At 41.0% G+C, this 22,239-nt stretch overlaps 1 protein-coding gene across 1 annotated transcript in view; it reads right to left on the bottom strand.

Moving 5' to 3' along the window:
* SPAG17 (sperm associated antigen 17) overlaps positions 1 to 22,239 on the bottom strand; it is a 97,415-nt gene that overhangs the window by 51,330 nt on the left and 23,846 nt on the right. Inside the window, exons 5-17 of the mRNA XM_086622576.1 lie at positions 21,662 to 21,854; positions 18,615 to 18,809; positions 14,702 to 14,883; positions 11,490 to 11,645; positions 10,686 to 10,767; positions 10,162 to 10,280; positions 9,146 to 9,283; positions 8,950 to 9,063; positions 7,357 to 7,507; positions 5,476 to 5,706; positions 3,350 to 3,438; positions 2,580 to 2,696; positions 881 to 1,035 (exon numbers count right to left, since the gene is read on the bottom strand). Coding sequence (XP_086478702.1) covers positions 881 to 1,035; positions 2,580 to 2,696; positions 3,350 to 3,438; positions 5,476 to 5,706; positions 7,357 to 7,507; positions 8,950 to 9,063; positions 9,146 to 9,283; positions 10,162 to 10,280; positions 10,686 to 10,767; positions 11,490 to 11,645; positions 14,702 to 14,883; positions 18,615 to 18,809; positions 21,662 to 21,854 — 1,922 coding nt within the window. The remainder of the gene's footprint in view (positions 1 to 880; positions 1,036 to 2,579; positions 2,697 to 3,349; positions 3,439 to 5,475; positions 5,707 to 7,356; positions 7,508 to 8,949; positions 9,064 to 9,145; positions 9,284 to 10,161; positions 10,281 to 10,685; positions 10,768 to 11,489; positions 11,646 to 14,701; positions 14,884 to 18,614; positions 18,810 to 21,661; positions 21,855 to 22,239) is intronic.

Here is a 22,239-nt window from a genome sequence, read left to right on the forward strand (position 1 = left end):
TCAAATACATAGGCACCAACAAAAGTTTCCATTAAAGGATTCCCATGTTCTGATAAATAAGGCACTGCACATACAAAGGGACATCTGCAGACCAATTGGGGGGTGGGGGTTGTCCTTTGGATAATTTACTTGAAATTCTATTTGATAATTCGATAATTAATCCATAGAGCACCAGAGCGACATGGTTAAAGATAACTCAGCTGTCTCTCCATGACACTGTAACTTCTTTACACATCAGTACATGGACACATATTCTATCTTTGGTCAATTATTTGGATTAGCAGTTGTATCCACATCATCATTTATATGGCTGTTTCAGTGCAAAAATGTATTCCAAAACGAAAAGGTCCCACAACAAAGGCTCTAAAAGTGGACCCATCAACCACTTGCACGCCTCTAACTGGTGAGCAGAGTGTGACAAGGAGTTAAGAAGAGTGTGGTATTCTGTGAAAAAAAATATTCTAACATTAATGAAGGGCTTCTAGCTTTTCTCCCAGTGACACTCACCCAATTTATGCACACATAGTTGAAAAACCTGCTAATTATATTCTTAGAATTTTCTTTTTTTTTTTAACCTCCTTCACCCGAAGTGTCCTTAACATCATTTTCTTGATGTAGGTATCTCTAACATGACTTTGCATTATATATTTTTATATAGGTTGTGATAAGGAGTCACACACAGTTACTGCGTGGTTCTCCTCACTAGGAAAAGCTTTGTCTCAACAGAATTCTTTTGATATAGCACTGTTTTCCACCTGCATGTCTTGCTTTCTCATAGATGTGTTACATCTTCTAATTTCAAAGCTTTGCCCCAGACGTAGCCATGCAGCCTTTAACTGAACACAACTGTGAATGGGACATGAAATATAAAATCAATTACCTGAATCCAACATCGGAGTGCAATGCAACATCCCAAATCTCCTGGCACGAGCGATACTGATTCATAGGATTGTGAAGAACCATTAGCAAAGAGTTATCCTGGGTGTGATAAAAGGAATCAATACATCTGTATTCCTGGGACGCAGTATGAAGAACCTGAAAAGGAGAGGAATAAAGGCACATCCTCCCTGCAGACAGCAGCACACGTACAGATGCTACACAGCACAGCTTTTAGCAAAAGCTGCTTCAGAACTTCACTCTCCTACAAGATGCAGGCAAAGCATTTGGATTCCAGCAATGTGAGATGTCCAGGCAGGTGGAAATTGAAACTCCACCACTCTTCATACTGAGAAGAGGCAGCCACATGCTCCACCTTCTGAGACTGATCCTGAATGAAAAAGTCTGACTAACTAATAAATAACTAAATTTAAATATTAAATAAATACTTTAAAAATTTCAAATATTAAAGTATTAAAATATATAAATAGTAAATAAAAGCAGAAGTAAAATATACTAGATAAAAAGAAAACAAATTTACTTTTTTTTAGCTCAGTTATGTTGACTTGGTATTCAATTTGCTATACTATGACCCGCACATCTCTGAGATTTACTGTGTCCTATGTTATTCCACTCTGTTCTGTACTGCCCCACCATTTTCAAAGTTTGCATTGCCTGAAGGCTGTAACTTATTTTACAGTTACAGCTAAAAGCAAGCCTTCTTTTAAACTGTTATTATTACAGAATCACGCAACTGAAGTAAAACTGAAATAATTCCACATCAACAATATTCTCTTTAAACATGAAAACCTTAATATCAGGTGGTGTGAAAAATTATGTTCAGATGTGACATGTAGCATAAGGAAATAAGGAAATATTCCTACAAAATGTTATATTCTCTTGCAATAAAACATTATTTTCTGTTACAGGTATTTGCCATCAGTATTGTTTGACCAGATCCACTGCTGATTGACAGGTCAGTTAGCATTAGCTATGCATCTGGCAGAAGAAGGAACTCCCCATGTACCGAAACATATGACCAGACTTGAACTTTGTGATGCTGAAGAAGTCCAAGAATCTGTTCCTTCACCCACGGATAGCAAGTGTCAGGATCAAATAAGAATTGCAGCACATGAAGCTCAAGGCAGCACAGGAACCAGTAACCCACTCCACTGCCAACTGCAGCCATCTCCACCTGAGCTTATCTTGCACATTTGTCCTTCTGTCTTTCTGCAAGATGAGTTTTAGTTTTCACCTTGCAAGATTTCTATAAATGAAGCTCGTAGACCTGAAAGGGTGAAGTACCATTACAAGAAAATTTTCTACTTGCCCACAAAACACATACTGCATAGGTATTTGCAAAGTGTGCCTTCACGTCCTCTGCACCAATGGGTCCCACAATGCCAGGGAGGGTCACCCCTAAGGGCAAGATCATTTTGTCTCCATCACACGTTTAGCTAAAGACTCACTACTAAAAAGGACAGCTGCAGTTTGGCCAAACCAGGAAATAATAACCCATCACAAACTAAATTTCACACAAGAAACTGAAAAACAGCTAAAGAACAACGGGTCTGGGTGAAAATGTAAAAGGGATAAAACTGAGTCCATTATCTAGCAGGGAAATACTCTGCACTCTGCTACTCATTCTTTGTACAGCACTCTGAGGAGTGACTGTGTGTACAAGATTGTCAGCTCACAGATACCTGGAGAAGAACATGGGGTTGAAAATGCTCAGCGAAGCTCCAGTCTGTCAAACAACGCCTCTGTGTCTTTTTTATTTCTTCCAGGTTTGGTCCTAGGCCACAATTTTCCAGACTTACCTTAAAATACACCAAAACAAAATAAAGCACATCAGCATTTCAGCATCAGTTGTATTAAATTAACTGTAACCTTGTTGATTTAACAGACAGCGTCCCATGTTGCATCACAGCTAACTGCATAATGCTGCACACGTGTAGAGCTGTATGGCCCTACTTAATAAAAAACACAATTACTCCCAAAGGTTTGTGGTCTTGGCTTTTTTATGGCAAACACAATCTAAATATTTTCATTATTAGGTTATACGTTTTTGAGCTCTGTAAGCAATTATGAATATTTAAACACGTCCTATGAAGTAATTTTAAAATTGCTATATTTATCCAGGGCTGTATGGCAGGCAGGTGTTTCTGAAGATGCCAAACTACACAGTCTATTAGTGTTTGGCAATTTCTCTCAATCTCTCACGTGAGTATTTGACCCCTGGTGTTCATTGAAACCAGCACAGAATTGTCATTAGCAGTTTCACCAAGACCCACCACCTCAGAACTCAAAGAAAGTGATTTCCTAGTGCTTAAGCACTGTTTGCCAAACACCACAAAATTCAGGTTTGCATGCAGCACTGCAAAGGAAACCCGGGTAACACCTCCTGGCACTGAGCAGTATCTTCTGCTGTCCCATGCCACAGAGCACAGTTTATCCCATTCCTCACACTTACCGTATCAGAAATAAAAAGATCCAATTCTTTGTTCAAAACAGGATCAGCCAGACCATCTCTTCCATCTTTTCCATTTGCATCTGTATGTCCTGGAAATTGAAAGCAGAATTTTAAGACGCATTCCAGAAATTTCAGCCCTAAACACTAAGGTTGCAGTGATGCAGTTTCCTTAGTCTCCCTGATGAGACTGCCATCAAGATGAAGCTTCCTTTTCCAACACTAATCCAATAAATGCTCGATCAGCTCTGCCACACTTCTGGCATAAAAGGGCAAGTGGAAATCCAGGGACAAAAAGTACCAGACAGTTCATTAAAAAGAAAAGAAAAAAGAACAGAATCGTTTACAAGAGCCACTTAAATCATCCTCTTATTTGTCCTACACTGGCCTTTCATGGCCAAAAAGATTAAAAATACTTTAAGCAGCATCCTCAGGACTCAGACACGAAGAACTGTTTTTCTGCTTACTATACAAGAGAACCAACAACAAGCACTCCTTTGCACAGATGACAAAAAAAGGAAGCAAAATCCATTATTTTTGACATTTTAACGTATCTTTGAAAAATACAAAATTTTAAATAAATCAAAATTAATTGGGTTTATAGAGTTCTATAAGCTACTGACAGATATTACTTCTGCCGAGGATCTGAGCAGTGATTCCTGGTGAACTCTCACTGTTACAACGGGCACCTGACACGAGTAACGTCACATGCAGACTAACGGCTACACTCTCATAATTTCTTATAATAATTTCCTTTTAAAAAGTAGTTTATGTGCAGGGTTAGGGCAGAGGACACTAATATTTGATCAAAATTCACACATACAAGAAAAATACTCTTCCTGAGAGAAAATACTCCGGAGAGTATTTGTTAAGTGGCTCATAACCAGCTCAGCTTCCAGAGGTATGCCTGGCTGTGCTTCTCTCGGAAATCAGACCTGCCTACTGACTGCTTTTAGGAGATTTAAGAAATCTGAAAGCAATTTTCTCTTCTGGGTATTTGCTTTATTGTTGCAGAAGTGATGAAATATTGGAGGCTATATTTGTAATTGCAATATTTAGTATTGTGACTAACATAAAAGTAAAATAAATTAACAGCCAGAAAGGGTTCCCAAAATTCAGAAGAAAGGCAGATATGCATGATTCATTTTGTCTGCTTCAACCTTCTAAGGAAAGGATCCCATCTAAGCTTGTTGCCTGGGCATCTGTATTAGGAAAGCACAGGCAACATCACGAATCTAAAGGTACAGCAGCTTAAACTGACCTAATTTCTATTTTTCTCACATCCCAGAAAAATAATCCCTTGTTTTCAATATTGCTTCTTGGCCAACACTGCTCCTGGCCAACAACTTTTCATTATGTTAGCATCAGCAGAAGGAGAAGATGTAGAACTTGCAGATAATTCACTCTGCATTGTCTGCAAGAGATCTCCATCTCTGACCCTTCCAGCTAAAACGTTCCCGTTCCAAGATGAATGAGATAGTTATAATGGCTCAAGTGTCACACGGTAACTTGCTACAGACAGACTAATTGCACGGACTGCAAACGAAGTAAGAAAAAATAAAATTTATAGGAAGAAGTATGTCTGCATGTGTAATTACAACATATAGCACACCTTTTTTCCATTTTCAGCTTTTTATATCACCTTTTAGAGTCCTTGTGTAACTTACATATATCCTTTCCACTTCCGAATGCTCATTTACTAGTAATTATCTAATTAACCTTATACATCACTTCTGATTTCACTCTGTGGTTGCTACTGAGTTTGTAAAAGACTCGGCTGCCACCACAACTCACAAGAGCCTGTAATCAGAAAGGTATTTCAGCATGTCTTCAGTATTTTGTGGCTCTAAAATATATTTGATTCCACGAGCAATAAAACAGTTTGCTCGTTCATACTCTTCCACAGATATGATTTTAAAGAGCTGCTTAAATAAAAGCTGTCACACCAAATAGCTAGCTTTTGTCTTCAGCTAGTAATCCTACATGGATACTCAACGGACAGACCATGGAATACTCCAAATTCAGTGATTTGTACAGGCAAGAAAAATCACAGCCCTGGAATTGCAAATGATATGGCAAAATAAATAGCGGGTTTAAATTCTTCAGGAGTAATGTAAACAGGTTTTTACCAGAGCCTCTTGGAGATTTCTCACTAAGCCTCTTTTCCATAAGGAACAGTTGTCTCAGCTGTCTTGCAAAGCGGGCTGGATTCTCCCAAGGGATGTAAGACACTTCAGAACCAGCTCCAACCATAGATCCAGAGCTCTCCAGGAGACCAGAGTCACTCAGGCCCGTCAGCCTCAGGCTTTCAAAAGTAAACACTCTGAAGGCTCTTTCTACTTCAGCCCAACTCAGAAGTTCTAGAAAGGAATTAAAATCATTAACTGAAAACGTCCTTACGGCTCAGCAAAAGATAAATAGGAGACTATGTGAGTGTATTGTTCTTGGCAACTCTGCAAAAGCCAACAACCATTTCCTTAACGGTACTGGATCAGATTATGTGAGCTACATTTTACACTGCATTTGAAGTTGAATGCTTCCAAATTGCAAAATGATATGCCTAACTACTAACCCACCTTAAATGAAGTGTTTCCTACATCTGAATACCTCTTGGCTCATTAACTTTATATAAATGATGTTGATTTTGAAATACCGAGTAGACTTTATCAAACCAGGTAACAACTAGTTGTTGTCAGTTCATGAAAAGGCTTCCATTACCACCAACTTTTTTATTATCTGTAGCTTCTCAAACCAAGCACCAAATGCTTTTTTCTCTTCAGACAAAATTTTACACATAATTTATACAGAAGCATGCAAGGTGCAATAAACAATAAATCCTACTTGTGGTTGGATGCATCGGTGTCCACATAACAATGATAAGCACGAGAAGGACTGAATTTTAAGACAGGTAGTTCAGTGCCCAAATCATACGAGGAGTATCTTCAGTTTGGAATGTTTTCTCCTTATGGTAGGCAAACACCCAAGCACGTCACACATCTTGAAAATGTTGGTCATCTCACCCCCTGTTCATACCCATCACCTTCCTTATAGAAGCAAAGATATTGCCAGCTAACAGTTGGGAGAGTTTGGCAGTACAGTACGGACCAGTGAAGACCATCAAATTTGATCTCCAGCAGCTGGAATGCCACAGCAACACAGAATACCTTAACAGCTTAATGTCCAAAACAAACATCCCAACAACTAGAAACAACGCAGCGAGCGTAAATTAATCCAACATAAGGGATTTCAGGACTGAATAGCTGGGAAAGTACCTTCAAATCCTGTGCCTTGTAAGACGGCATAAATGTGACCAAAGGGATTTGGATTTTTGTGTCTAGCATAAACTGTTGAAACTACCTCAGGGTTTTTAGGCAGCCTTTGGGCTTGTTTCACAGTGTATGTCATGATGGTATGCACACTCCAAGAAAGGGTAACTGCAGAAGTGATTATGGTTGAAGAAGTTAATGTATTCTTGGTTTGATAAAGGGACTATTATAGAAGCCATTTCATTATTAACACCAACAGCTTACACCGAACACATTCTGAAAGCCATTTATTGCCCAATAAAAATCTTCTACCTAAGATACACGTGCTCCTCCACCAAAAGGGTGTTGGTAAATAAACATACAGCTTACATCAGTGTCTCCTAAAATGCATTATATGTCCTAGGATCAAAATAACAATTTGTACAACTTTTTTTTTTTCCTCTCGGATTTAGTAGTGGTTTTATGTTCGTGACTATAAATAAATAAATGAGTTCTAACACACTTCCAGCTCTAAGTCATGCAATATTTAACACTCATACAGCCCTGCCCATTAACCACAACGCTGAGGTCTAAAGTTAGTCCTAACTTGTATAGTAGGCTGAGGTATAAGCAAGGATGTGAACTGGGAAATTCTGCAAAGATCTTAGGCAGCTGAAAAAAAACTTGCCCCTATATTCTTGCTATTTAACAGGACCATCAACCAGAAGAAAAAAATGGAAATTTTATCAATGAAAATCAGGTTACCACTGGTACAATGATGCCTGAGCTCGTGAACTCTGGCCAAGCGTTTAGTGTTGTCTTCAGCTGAGGGAAGAGTGAAATGGATAAGTTCTGTAAGAGGCAGTTTATCCATCATTTCATGTTCAATCTTTTCTGGATTTAAGTTCTCCTGGACCTGGAGCAAAAAAACAAAGTACCAGAATTAAAGTAAGTGTTCGGACCAGTGGATTTCTAAAATTATGTTTGAATAAAGAAGTATTTTTATAGCAGAAGACATAAGCATGTGTTTAAGCCTACTGGACTTAAACTTATATTTGAGCATATACTCATAGTGTGTTACTGAATCACAGTGTCAGATAGTTCAGGCCGAAAAAAACGAGATACGTAAGATAACGATGGCATAATAACAGGCACTCGTTAGAAGGTTTTTGCCTGTGCTAGCTAGATTCAAAAATTCTGGAATACAGAAATATGTCCTGATCTATTTGGTCAGGCAGCAGGTACCTTCCACATATCTTTCAGCTGATCTTTCAGCTACTTCTCATAGTAATGAAGTCCATAAGCTCAACCAGTCTGTGACTGCAGCATCCCTATATATTGAAGGATTTAATTTTTGGGACTTACTGGTATCTTTCAGCTCTTTTTAGTATTAGACACAGTACGTTTTTTCTTGTATTGCATCTTCCAAACCTTTTTCCTCTATCCACTCCTCAAACATCGTGCTATATCCTGCATTTGCTCTGCAGCAAGGACATCAGATACATCATGTCTATGGCTGCTAAGAGCATCTCTCTTGGTGATTAATTACTCTGTCCTGCCTTCTGCTTGACTGCCTCCAGGGTGTAAAGCTCAATTTGTTTCTGAATACCGTTTTAATCAACGGTTGACAACGTATTCCACAGACAATTTGTAATTCAGGAAGTCAGGCAGCTACAGAACTGTATTATCACTTGTACTGCCTGCAGGGTATTTTCAAAGTTTAATGGTAAAACTACACCCTAGCTTTGGAAAAATTTGAGGAATTCATAGTGGGTTTTTTGGTTCAGAAACTCTGGGAACTGTTCCTTTGAAATAATCTCAAATCTTGCAGACTCTGAACCTTTCTGCCTGTGTCAGAATTTGGCGATGTCTTGGGTATACACTACACTGCAACTATTCAGTCAAGCTGGGCACACCTCTTGTGTTCACTAACAAACTCTGTATCTTTTCTCACACTTTTCTACATCTCGGTATTTAATCCAGTCTACAAGTTAAATCAGTTATAAATTTAGTAACTCATTTTCTGCAGTTTCATCAGTGTTTGACTACAGTAAAGCCAGAGTTTTGTTAATACCTCTTGTCTATGCCAAAGGCTGAACATTCTTATTAACAAAGCAAACAGATCACTGAAATCAATCTAACGCTGTGTGTGTGTGTGATGTGCCCTCTGTCAGCAGCAGTAACTCATTGCTTCTCAAGCAGAACAAACACGTGTGTTAGTGTGTCTATCTCAGCAGGAAAAATCCAGGCTATACTGTTTCACTGTTTGTAGAAACACTACTCCATCCCTTCTAGTGCATTGAGTATTCGCTGCCTGTGGCCTTCAGAACTGTTTATAGATGAGAGGTGGCACTATACCTTCAGGGGGTGCAACCGCTGAGCCAGGGTATCATGGTAGTTAAATAACAGAGGGTACTTGGGGGTGACAGTCTTTTTCTTGCTATAGTTAGGGGAAAAGTAGTCATGCAGATTCTGTTAAAAAAGAAAGGTGTATTAAACCCCGATAATCACATTTCTTTGTGGTTTTAGGAAATGAACAAAAGACAACACAAACCTTTTTTTCCCTCTGGGAAAGTGAAAGAGAAGGAAGGATAGAGGCTATATGGTCTGCAAGGGTGTGATGTAGCCCATCTGCCCGGGGCTCTGGCACCACCAGACTAGGCGGCGTAAGGTCTTCTTCACTTGCAATAACCTAGCAAACACACGGCAGTTTTCGTTACAGAATGAACGCTGCTTGACTTCATCAAAGCTAGCAAGGAGACCCTGCTATGAGCCAAACACACAGCTACACGTTTTGTCAGGAAAGAAAATCATAACGTTTTTTTCAACAAGTAGTGAAAATGCAATTCTTCATGTTAGTTACTACCCAAACCAAAGATTATGGAAAACGGAATGAAATGTTTTCTCCTATTACTCACTTTTGGAAGGATGAGAGGAAAAGTATTTCCAAATGAAATGTTAAGAACTGTTAATGAACACGGATAATTAAAAACTGATTATGTATCAGGTGTTGGATCTTACTTTGAGTATTTTTGCCTGAGTCTATTTTCAGACTAAATTGCAAAAAACAAACCAATCAGACTGTGCTGAAATTTTATTTATAAAAGAAGGAAGATTTCCATGTGTGCCTGAGCTCAACAAAAGGCAAATCTGTCTGGCACTAGTGAGGATATACACCACTTCTACACTAGGCTTGCCCTAAGACCTTTGTACTGAGGAAAACACTAACAGTTCAGTATCAATAACAGTGTTGCAGGACATGAAAACTTGCTGTTGACTCCGATAAAAAATTACACCCTTTTCCTCTTTTGATTATATTGTATCTGTAGTCATGAAAAAATAAATTTTGGAATAACACTGTATGTACCAGGTAAGCACACAACACTGAAAGAAAACCAAAGTCATCACTTTTGAATTGTGATTCCTTTGTACCAAACCTCCTCGTTCAGTGCCTCCATGCACAGTCTTTTACTTTAGCCTGAAGTAGATGGATTTATTGACCTTTGATCAATTCATCATAACAGGTCTAGGCCAAATTACCCAGAGGAATTACAAAGAGAATATTCCCACCTGTTCCAACATGCAGCTCAGTATTAAGGGTACAGAAATGTATTCCTCAGGAATCTGACTCAGCAAGTCATTGTAATGCCTCATGTCCACAGAAGTAGCCAAAAGAGAAGCTTCTTCCTCTGCTGTAATAAAAGATAAAACATGTAGATTGATTTCTTCAGAAATGCCTGCTTATATTGCCAAGCAGTCCAACTTTCAGACAATTTTTCTTAAAAAAGACGTAAAGTCCACTACTGTAGAGCTTTTAGATCTGACTGTGACTAGGAACAGATGGAAAAAGTGATTTTCTGAAGGACTTTGCTACCACCACTGCAGTTTCCAGAGACTTTCACAATGTACTCACCAAGAAACTGCTCTCACAACATCACATCACATCTTCATCTCACTGCGCAAATAATTTCAAGGATTTGTGTTGTCAGGTGAATAAATGATACAACAGAGGGGACAGCTACAGAGCAGTGCTTTAATTGTCTTCAACTGGGGTTTTTAGACATACCCTGTGCTTTTTTTTTTTTCAGACGTACCCTGTGACAAAATTACTGTAGGCAGAAATTCTTCTGCTTGCCCTTTTTTCTTTGAAGGCGTAATCTGTGATGGTGGTTGTACCTAAAGGAACCAAAATAAAGATAAAAACCTCAGAAACAGTGGAACAAATGAGGACTGCACGAATAGGTGGGAGAAAGCAATTTCATTTAGCTTTGGTTACTCACCCTAGACTAGATGCTAAACTTTTAAATGGCTGGTATTAGGGGAGCCAAATCCCCCCAGCTGAATGGAACGAGGCAGTAAGAGCGTAGTTGTATGAATGCTCTAAATGAGCACTCACAGTTCTGCTGCAAACGGAGTAAGCCCATTTTTCCCTTGCCACTGCTTTATGCCCTATAATGCACTTTCTTCTGCCCACTTAAGCTTTTGTCTACCATGAACAAAAGAAAGATACTGATCTTGGATAGAACTAATAATCTTTTTTGGATAGTTCATAGATCTGCAACAAGACACAGTAGCTCTGTGAAGTTATTTTTCCAGACACAAGAAGGTGTCACCTGAAGCTATTTAAGTAATTTTTCCACCTGTGCTATTTTATACCAGCACCTGCATGATCCTTCAAATTTTCATTTTTTTCATTTCCCCAATGTTCTGCTCATTTCTTTTTTTTTAATTTTTTAGATTTCAAAAGCTGAAGACAAAAATCCCCATTTCAGTCACAAAATTTACACATGGCGTGATGGTCCAAGGTGAATTTTTGAGCCAGAATTAAAGACAGGCAATTCCAGCCTGTCACTACTTATTCCTTACAAGAAGCAGGGTAAAGCAGGAGGGACCCTTGCCTCAGCTGCAGGCGGCCGTGTGGATCTGCTCTCCGATAACGCAGGCACATTAATAAACCTGGTGTTTTCCAAGTAGTTACGATGCTGCCTCCTCCAGTCCAGGCAGTCGTCCATCAAACACGCAAGGCGTCCCAACAGCGCAGTGCCAAACGCCAGCTGGGGCAGAAAATCAGACACAAAGGGTGAAGTTTGCATACAAAAGCGTCACGTAACAGCCACATGGGTCATTAAGGCTCTAACCAGCAGATCTACAACTGTTTAAAAATCTTCTGAGGGCTTCTTCTCCACTAATTCAAAATTTTTAGAGAGTTATTCTAAGAAAACGAGGCCGCCTCATCTTTATTTCCCTGGACACTGGCACACCACAGCATGGACTGAGTACTGCCCAACTGCTCTCACTGCTGTAAAGTCTGACTTGTCTTAACAGTAACTGTTCAAGCTCTGCTCTCTTGCAACTCGAGCTTAGGTTCATTTTTTGGATGGGAAGGAACAGGAGAGGTAACTTAAAACGATTATTTTATATCATATGTGCATGCTTCCACTGGTGATCAACCTGCAGCACATTTGCAAGGTCAACTAGTCTCCTGCCCTAGAAGGATCAAAAATAACAATATCCCCCCCACCAACTAACCAATGTCATCTCATATTATTTTCTTTCTCTGTTGCCCTTTTAAAACAAAGAAAGCCTCAAGTACTGGACTGTGAGCTCCAGAGCTGCTTGGAGGCACATCAGCACACGGGCCGAACGCCGAAGGAGGAGTGCTGGACCTGCCACAGGCTGACAAGAGTCAAGGTTCTGGAGGTGGTACACCGTGGCTGTCACCAAGGCTTGGCAGGAATAAAAAGAATAACACCAATCACTATTTTAAATGTGAAATATTTTTGTACAAATACCAAAATCCTATCTGAAACCACATGCCACACAAGTCTCAGTGGCTTTAATGGACGTATCCTTCCCCTGTAAATCCTAGACATGGTGGAAAAGATGTAATTATTGTAATTTTTAGACCATTTCTTTCAACAGCCCTTTTCTGAGTGATTATCTCACTTTTGGGAAAGTAGAGGAGGTCTCTTGTATTAAGAAGTTTGCCTGTATGAGGTGGCCATCAACACTGGTGGCCATCAACACTGTCTCAATTTTAAGTTTCTTAAAATGAAACATGGTGAAGAAGCACAACTGTCATTAAGCACTAAATATATTAACTGACCCTTAAGAAGTATTAAGCATCTGCTTTCTTCAACTAGGACCCTCTTTATGACACTTCAAAACAAGCACCCCAATTCACTGATCAGTTATGGAACACTTGTCTCAGTTCTCATAAGATTTAAAGACTAGAGGAGATATTTGGGAGAGAAGTTCTATTTGTGAAAGCAGACTTTTCAGAGCTAATGTTCTTGCATCTTTGCTTTTCCAATTTAATACTCTTCTGAAAAATGGGTTAGTATGAAAACCTTCCATTCATATATTACTTGTAAGAGATCATTAGAGCACATGAAAACGTCAGTTGAAGTACTGGAATGTTTTGAATGCACACTCTTCTAAACAAAACAAGAATTTTTACGGCTACGTGTAACACAACCTTGTTCTACTCACTGGGACACATGCAAAGTTTGGCCATATTATTTGTACAGCCATATGATCTGTATAATTACAGTTTTGCGATTCAATTTACTCGCTCTCTCCTCTTCTCAGGACAGACACAGATGCTTGCCAAAAGTTCTATGGGTCCAACCACTAGTGACTTCAACAAAGGAAAAAATTTGTGAAAATATTTTCCTTTCTAAGTATTTGAAATCTGAAATTGGGAATTACTTGCTGTATATAATTCTCTGTCATTTTTCTATCAGTGTCTAACAATTTGTCACAAGAGTTTTCCTTCTGTATATCTTGGACTTCAGAAATGCAATGAGCTAGGACTTGAAGACTCTCCAGGAAGTCCCCTAGAACAGACTTACTTTATCCACTCAGCGTTTCACAATTTATATTCTCCCCATTTGCTTCTTTAAAAACTTACAAATGCTCCTACTTCTTTAGAGCTCTGCTGAATTCTGAGATACAGAAAACTGTGAAATTACAGCTACAACCTGCTGGAACAATTTCAGTGACAGACCATTTTTCTTTTATTTCAGCTACAATATAGCTGATACCCACGAGTAGCAACTCACCTATAAGATGCGATTACGGGGAAGACAGACAAGATTAAAAAACTTATTTCCCAAAGCAGGCTTTGTTTTTTAAGATTTTTTGTTTTTTAAGTAATGTTGTAAGTAGCAAGCCCATTCATTTCCACAATTGAGGCATTCATAGTGAATGCCTTGGAAACCACTGTGGATTTAGCCAAACTTGGTTCTGATCCCTTCAGGATCAAGGGTACTTCCTAGCCCACCAGATTGTTTACATACAGGATTTAATGTACTAGAAGTAAGTGTTAGGAGGGTGTAGTCTGTCCTTTAGCCCTAATAACAGAGACCACAAATACAGCAGGTTAAATTATGGCATGTCACTTTATCTTGCATTAGCAGTTTCTATTTTTTACTGCTGCCATAGTGGATTGGAAAAGACTGGACCCTTTTACCTCACTAGGTTTGAGAACCTAGGTTGGAAAAAAATTCTAACAGTTCACTTTCTCTTCCAGTGCCTGGTAATAGTCCTGACTCAGCAGGTTATAATGAGTAATAAATAGTCCTGACTCAGCAGACCATAATGAGTACTAAGCCAGAGCCACGTTTTGGGTTGGACACGCAGAAGTGGTACTGGGTATGCTAAACCAAAGCTTTGTATCAAAAAGCATTCTTGTATTCACTTTGATTTGTTCTCATGTGATGGTTCTGAGATACAGAAAGTAGACCTGTGGTTATGAGGACAAAAATGTAACTTTTGTGTTATTTCATACTGACATCTGAATCTTTAGTGAGATGCACATTGGGTCTATGTGAAGATGCTGAATGAATTTAATAACTCCAACTGTCTTAAAACTCTGCTGCTCTGGCCTGCCATATTATGACTCTTCAAGCCAGGTATTTTTATTCATAAGACTCCTGAATATACACTGAATAAACCTGTTGGATACATAGGAAATAATTTCTTTTTTTTAGGTTACAAAAATACTAACTACACTGGTTCCGTTTCATAGAAGACTAAGCTAAAATTCCTATAATTTCTAAACTGGTGTTAAATGTTACAAGCCCCAAAACATGCAGAATCTACTGACCAGCACTCCTCTGTCGGACCAGTCCGGGGGAAAGGCACTCTCCTTAACCAGGTGATGAAGTCTGGCAACATCAAAGAGACTTGATCCATGTTTTCCACTGTTCAGAACTGGCTCCAGATATTTCCAAAACATTTCCAGGTCTTTGATAGCTTCGTCTTTCTTTCTTTTCTCTGCTTCTACCACTAAAATTTGTAAGTATTAGATAAATCATGGTACAATGTCTCCCTTTTACAGAAAGCATCACTCATATATTAGTCTTCTGTAAGATTACTTCAGGTATTTTTTAGGACATTCTCAATTATAATCTGGATATGGTATTTGTTTTTTAGTGGCACAGTGATATTGCTGACTTATGTTTATTTTTGAATGAATAATAGCTTATCTTTCTAACATCATCCAGCCATGCGTTTCCTAGCCTTGATTTGTACATTTAATTATTGCTGTAGAAGCATACTATATAGTCCACATTAAACAGAATAGTCTTTTTTTCCAGATTATTACTCTCTATTCTGTCAAGAACATTTTGTATTTGAATCACAGCCCTTTTCCAACACCCCTGACAATACCAAACAATACCAGACCCAGCACAAATTCCCTGAGTCCACTCCATGTGCCCTTCTCTTTGATAGCAAACCTTTAACAGTTACTCTGCAGAGGCCGAGATTTTTGAATGAAACTGCACCTACTACATGTTTATGTTCACCCAGACCTGCCTTGCTCACTGTGGGCCAGGTGAAATAGCCTTACTAAAACCCAAACATGCAAGACCGACTACTCCTCTGCTCAGAAGGCCAGTACTTCATTTTGTAAGGAAGTTAAACTTGTCTGACATGATTTGTTCTTGAACAGCACACACTGGTTGTTACTCATGTCCTCATTTTTCTTGTAAGTGGTTAGAAATGATTTCTTCCAGTATTTTTCTGGACACAGAAATTAAGCAGATCGCACTGCCTTGGCTATTTGTGTTCTCTCCCCTCTTCCTCACAGATCTTCTTCCACTATCTCACTCGATCTTCATGAGTTTTCAAAGGTCTTCAGGCAGATCTTTAAACAGAATACAATTTAAGTTAATCTGAAGCAGTTGATCTGAAAAGTTCTCTACCTTACCTAGGTAGTACTTAGTTATTTTACCTATTCCTCCACAGTTTGAAGCTGAATCTTTCTATCAGCATTAATTGTGGTTAGTTCTAACTATCGCCTGTCAGGAATGGTAATTGTAGTGAAAACAGATTAAATTCCTACAACACACATGCCAGAAAGAAGTACCAAAAGCTTCCCCCCCGCCCCAAAACTTAACCACTGCCAAACATAAACAACCCTCATAACCCTCTCTCCTGCTCAAGATACCCAGGACACCATTCCTCTCATTTACCAAGTTGCTTGTGCCATCTCAACAGCATCAGAATCCATCACGAGGGATTTCTCAGCACCACAGAGAACGTTGCAGGAAGTCAATATGCACAGTTATAATTAGAACTGTAATTATTAGTCAAAAAAACACATGTAGGAACAATTATGGCTACCAACTTGGTTTTCTCACCTACACTAATTTATCACCAGAATTTGACTTAGATTTAAAATAATTCAGGTTGGAAGGGAACTCAATCTCCTACCCAAAGCATGGTGAACACGAAATTCAGGCAACAGTCTCTGGGCTTTATCCAGCTCAGTCTTGAAAATCTCCAAAGACAGAGACCCTATAACCTCTGTTGCACTGCTTGACTGTCTTTGAGGTAACTCCTCACCTTGCATCATGCCAGAATGTTCTGTTTCAGGTACAGAACCACAGAATGGTTGCTGGAGGGCACCTGGTACAACTCCACTGCTCTCACATTGATGAGATCCCGCTGTGCTTTCTCTTCTCCAGGGTAAACATTTCCCATCTCTCTCAGCCTCTTCTGATGTAAGAGATGCTCGCATCTTTGTGGTGGTTTGATGGACTCTCTCCAGTAGCTTCCTCCCTCTCCTGTACTGGGGAGCCCAGAACTGGGCACAGGACTCCAAGCGTGGCCTCGTCAGCACTGAGCAGAAAGGAAGGATCAACTCCCTTGGCCTGACCCAGCCCAGGAGCCTGTTAGCCACCTTGTTTGCTACAAAGGCGTATTGCTGGCTCACGCTCAGCTTGGTTTTCACCAGGGACCACCCCCAGGTCCTTTTCTGCCAATCTGCTTCCCAGTCCCTCAGCCCCCACCACGAACTAGTGCACGGGGCAATTCCTCCCCAGGTGCAGGACTTTGCCCTTGCTGATCTTTAAGAGGCTCCTGCCAGCCTATTTCTCCAGCCTGTCAAGGTCCCTCTGAACAGCAGCACAACCCTCCAGCGTTTCCGCCACTCCTCCCACCTTTGTATCACCAGAGTACTCGCTGGGATACATTCTGCCCCACTATCCTGACCAGAAATGAGGACTGGTCCAGTTGAGCAGGACTGGACCCAGTATTGCTACCTGAGGTACACCACTAGTTACTGGGCTTCATATCTCTGATCACGACCCTGAGGGCCAGGCCATTCAGCCAGTTTTCAATTCACCTCAGTATTTGCTTAACCAGCCCATATTTCATCGGCTTCTTTATGAAGATTTTACTGAAGTCAAGGCAGACAATATTCACTGTTCTCCCCTCATCAACCAAGCCAGTCATTTTATCATGGAAGGGAACCAGGTTGGTTAAGAACGACTTCCTCTTGGTGAATCCATGCTGACTGATCAACTACTTGTCCTCATGTGCTTGGAAATTTCTTCCAGGATTAGCTGTTCCATCATCTTCCCAGGGATCAAGGTGAGGCTGAGTGACCTTTAGCTCCCTAGGTCCTCCTTCCTGCCATTTCTGAAGGTAGGAGTGGCATTTGCTTTCCTCCAGTCCTCAGGCACCTCTTCCAAGTGCCATGGTTATTCAAAAGTTATTACAAGTGGCCTCGCAGTGACATCCCAGCCAGCTCCCTCAGCATTCATGGGTACATCACATCAGGTCCCATGGACTTACACGTGTCTAGTTTGCTTAAGTATTCCCTGACCAGATCCTCTTCCACCAAGGGTATGCCTTCCTTGCTCCAGACTTTCCCCTTGTCTCTGAGGCCTGGGATTTCCAAAGGCCATTCATGATCGCAACCTCTATTTCTTCTTCCAAGTACCTCAGTGAAGAGTCTTGCTCTGTGTTCTTGGGAACTTCTCAGAGGTGTCAGAAGCATGCTATCAGATGCCCTGTAAGCCTTCTCTTCTCTAGATCAAGCTAGCCAAGATCCTTCAGCCACTCCTCATGGGGTGGCTGTCTGCTGGACTCACCCAAGTTTATTAGCATCTTTCTTGCCCAGAACTCTGGTCTCATGAGAGCTAAGCAACCAGGAATAACCACTTCCCTTGATCTACTGGCTAAGTTACTACAGCTCAGTAGTTACCTTTCACTGATGACTCACATTTAGCTTGCTGTTCAAGAGAGGAACTTGTCCCTGTAAGGACAGGGACAGCTGAGTACCATGGCAGGGTGTTATTCTGTGGCATGTTCTTCTCTGGCTGGGGCTACAGACCCAAAGCAGCCAGTTGTGCCCTTGCCTTGAAATTACTAAATGAGTCCAGTTTGCTTAGCTACACACCTTCCTGGCTAACGATTCACAGAAGTACGCATTTGATAAAACGTTGTTCTTTGGTGCCACTGCAGAAAACCATGGCTGCAACCACTGCCTGCTTAGTCGGTCCCTCTTTCCACTGTCCAGCTGAGGCAAGTTTTGCACTGGCAAACCATTGAGTTTGGTGAGCAAACCAGTGGCAATACCATTTTTGCACTGGCAAACACAGCTGCTCACAGGTAGTATGGACAAACACAAGGCACAGAGAGGGAGAAAAAAACACAGCAGGAACGTCTTTACTTGGATATAAAATAGTCTCCCTTCTACACAAATTTTGTTCTTATGACCAGATTACCTTCAGGTGAATGTGAAGATTGTTCTTGAAGTTTAGCTGCTTCCAAGTACGTCTGCAATGGTTTATAATTCTCAGAAGAAATTCTAATTACACTTGAAATGTTAATCCCGAGCTCAGACATCACAGGCAACAGCTGAGGGTTGTGGAAATCCAAAATTATAAAGTAATGATCGGCACCATCATCTGGCTCATCATCTGTTCAAAACACAACAAAACCAGATTAGAACAAGGTCATTCAACAGCTAAACAAAACTCTTTTTTTTCTTGTCTATATAGGGATATTGTAAATTAAGGTCAGAGAAGCAGTTATTTTATAACCTCACTGGGATAATTACATAAAAGTTTCACAACATCATGTGCATTAGACTGAAGGTTTCTGTAGCAAACCACCTAGAAGTCAGCAGGAAGGATACAAGTCAGAAGTAAGACTTGTTTGGAGAAGCACCAAGAGAAAAACTGGAGAAGCAGATTATTCCCAGAACGCTGGTTGTGGCAGCATGTCTGTCATCGCTTCCCTTTAAAAAGGACTTTAGTGTCCGGACACACGTGGGCTAACAGTCCTTCAAGCCATCCTATTTCATCCTGCATAAAGCTGGTCAGGGAGAACACACCCAAATAAGCCACCGTGCCTCAGCTGAGAGATGAGAGCTGCTGTAACGGTTCTGAAGGAACGCTGCAGGTAGGAGCTGACCCGGGGCCAACGGCTCCCTGCCCAACAGGTTTGCGTTTGCCAGACGGACTCCCTGTCCCAACCCTCAGCAGCTGGTAACACCAGCTCATGCTGCTCCTTTTCATTGGCAAGGGGCATGGCCAAACTCATCCCAGAGTACAGATGAGAAGTTTCATCGAGTGCCTGCTCTCTTTGGGCTTATTACTCGTGCAGAAACACGCACAGCAACACTTCGTACCAAAGCAACAGTCAGCATCACGCAAGTACACACGAGCCCTCTCAAAGCTCAACTTTAAGTGTGCAGATTTCCTTCACAGGTATTCAGACAGCTCTCAGGTGATTTCATTCACCAGCATGGCCATTTATCCTGAGACAATAGAAGTCACCTGCTGAAGTTCCTGTGTCTCTCCATCGACTATGGAACACACACAGTTCATACAGATCCTGCCCAACAACAAAACACGGGTTTATATTCTATTCAGCATTAAGATTCTTTCTCACGCCTACTGACACAACACACCTAACAGTCCTTCAGCCACTCCTCAGCTCAGGGCACTCATCCACCCAGGGAGTAAAAAGGGCAGGAATACAAGGCAGCCTGGCACTGACAGCTGCCTGTGCTGGGGGACACAGCCGGGGCCGGGCCAACGCTGCTGCCACTGGAGCGGCGGGCTGGCAGCGTCCCTGTCCCTTCTCTCCCTGTAACATCAGGGAAACACAAAAGAATGACAGTGGTGAACTGGTCAGAATGGCTTCAGCTCAGTACAGTCGTGACTGCAAAATCAAACACAGCACAAATGAGCGAGTGCAAAACAACTTGACAACTTCTCATTTGTGGCAACTGGCCACTATCGCTACTTTGCAAATACCCCTGGGACTATCGACACGAATCCCAGTCAACGGCACCACAGTTCAACAGCAGTGCCAGCAGCCCATCATACAGAGCTACTAAGCACACTGAACAAGGAGGCAACTTGTGTTTTCCTTGCTTTGCCCTCCCATCGGCTGTGACTATCGAAGCAGCAAAGCACAGACATCCTGTACAGGTACCTGATGTCTTCTGCCCACCTCTGCCGGCAGAAGGGAGCAAGAAAGCTGGAGCTGGTAAAATGGTTTCTACGGGGCCTAGTGGAAGCACACTAATACCCACCCAAAGCCACTCTGCACTGCACATTCTGTACAAATTTTAGTAAGATGACATGAGTTCTCTACATCGCTTCAGCTTGGATTCTTAAAGGCATGAACGTTTATTTGAAAACTTCTTTCAGGCCCCGAAAAACCTTAAAATTATCAAGAGAACAATAGCCAAGCCTTAGCTGAAAAAATGAGGAACTATGCACAGACAGCAACTGTTCTGTTCTGTACTTTTGCCAGCTTCTCTAAGATCCAAGATTTGCTCTAAACACCTGGAGCGATGCTTTTGAGATGCTTGAATAGTGCCGCTGATCTCGAATGAGATGCAGATGACGGTCTGAACAAGGAAAGGCTGCAGCCTCAGCTTCGGAACAGGAGGCACACATTGGGCATCCAAAAGTCAGCAAGTGCTTCTCCAGCAGGAGGGATCCTGTTTATGTTGCTGTAGCTCAAACATATTACGGCCCAAATTAAATGTAACTGTGATTAATGAGGAGAGGTATGCACAGAGATTCAAGAACCGCTTGGGGTGGAAGGGACCTCAAAGATCATCCAGTTCCAACCCCCCTGCCATGGGCAGGGACACCCTCCACTACACCAGGTTGCTCAAAGCCTTATCCAGCCTGGCCTTGAACACTTCCAGGGATGCAGCATTCTCCAATACTTTTTGTTACAGTGAAATTTGTAACCACGAGCACTATATATCAAGAATAAAGATTTTCTCAGCACTAGTTTGCACGTTATACCTTCCTTTGTGCAGCTCGTTTCTGGAGTAGATTTCTTCAGGTCTCAGTTCTATTCACATGTTTTCACAGCACATGAAATCATATTGCCCTTTGTGCAGAACCTGGCTTCTTCCCCAGGCAACGGCAGACAGGTCTGGTATGCTTTAAAACGCAAGGAGAAAGCCGCCTTCCATACTGACACAAGTGCATTTAATTCCTCTGAAATCTTTCTGTAAGAAAGGTTTTCTCCAGGATTTGTTTAGCCACTTTCTTTTAGTCCTACCCAGGCTAGAGCTTTTTGATGTCGACATGCTACACATACCCGACCTGTACTTTATTCCTTGGGCTGTACAATCTACCCGAATACCAGCAGAACACAGTGCCCTCTGCAAATGCAAAGGGGCATTAATATTGCCACAAAAATCTTGACTCTTCAACATGGAACAAAACAAAGTACTCGGTTAGAAGCTAGGCTGCAAGATTTCTTTATCAGGAGTATATTTACATTTTTTACATACCAATGTACTTGTCTTCCTCTTCCACTTCTCCCCGCCGCTTCAGTCGGGTGTCCTTTTTAACAGTGACTGGTGCTAGAGGGCTTGCTTCTGTCTTTTTTCTCTTCCTTTCTTTCTCAGCTGTCTTGGCACTGGGGAGGTTCTCCTTGCTGGGGGGTTTAGCTTTCTCTTTTTCCTTTCGTCGCTCTTCTTCTGCCTGACAAGATGAATAAACTTAAGTTCTTATTGTAGCCTTTGTGCAGAACAAAGGGCAGACTGCTGTAAGATTTTAGTCGTTCAGTTTCTTTATTTGAATACTTTTCCCTCTCAGCCACTATGATGTTGATGTGGTGAAGTCTTGAACACTGTGCTTTATCCTTCCCAGACACAACATTCAGTTTATTATATTCTTACTAAATCTTAGTGTTAAGGCTTCACATTAAAAAGGAACTGTGAGAGGTAGGTAGACATTATACTTACAAAATTAATAAATTAATAAAAATTAATAAAACACATACTGATAGAAAGGCAAGTAAGGAACCACTGTGCTTTAGTTACTGCCACTACAGCTCTTGCATTAGCCAGAAGCCTTCCCTGGACTG

The sequence above is a fragment of the Tauraco erythrolophus genome, chromosome 1 (genome assembly GCF_009769465.1).
Source record: "Tauraco erythrolophus isolate bTauEry1 chromosome 1, bTauEry1.pri, whole genome shotgun sequence".
Classification (NCBI taxonomy): Eukaryota; Metazoa; Chordata; class Aves; order Musophagiformes; family Musophagidae; genus Tauraco; species Tauraco erythrolophus.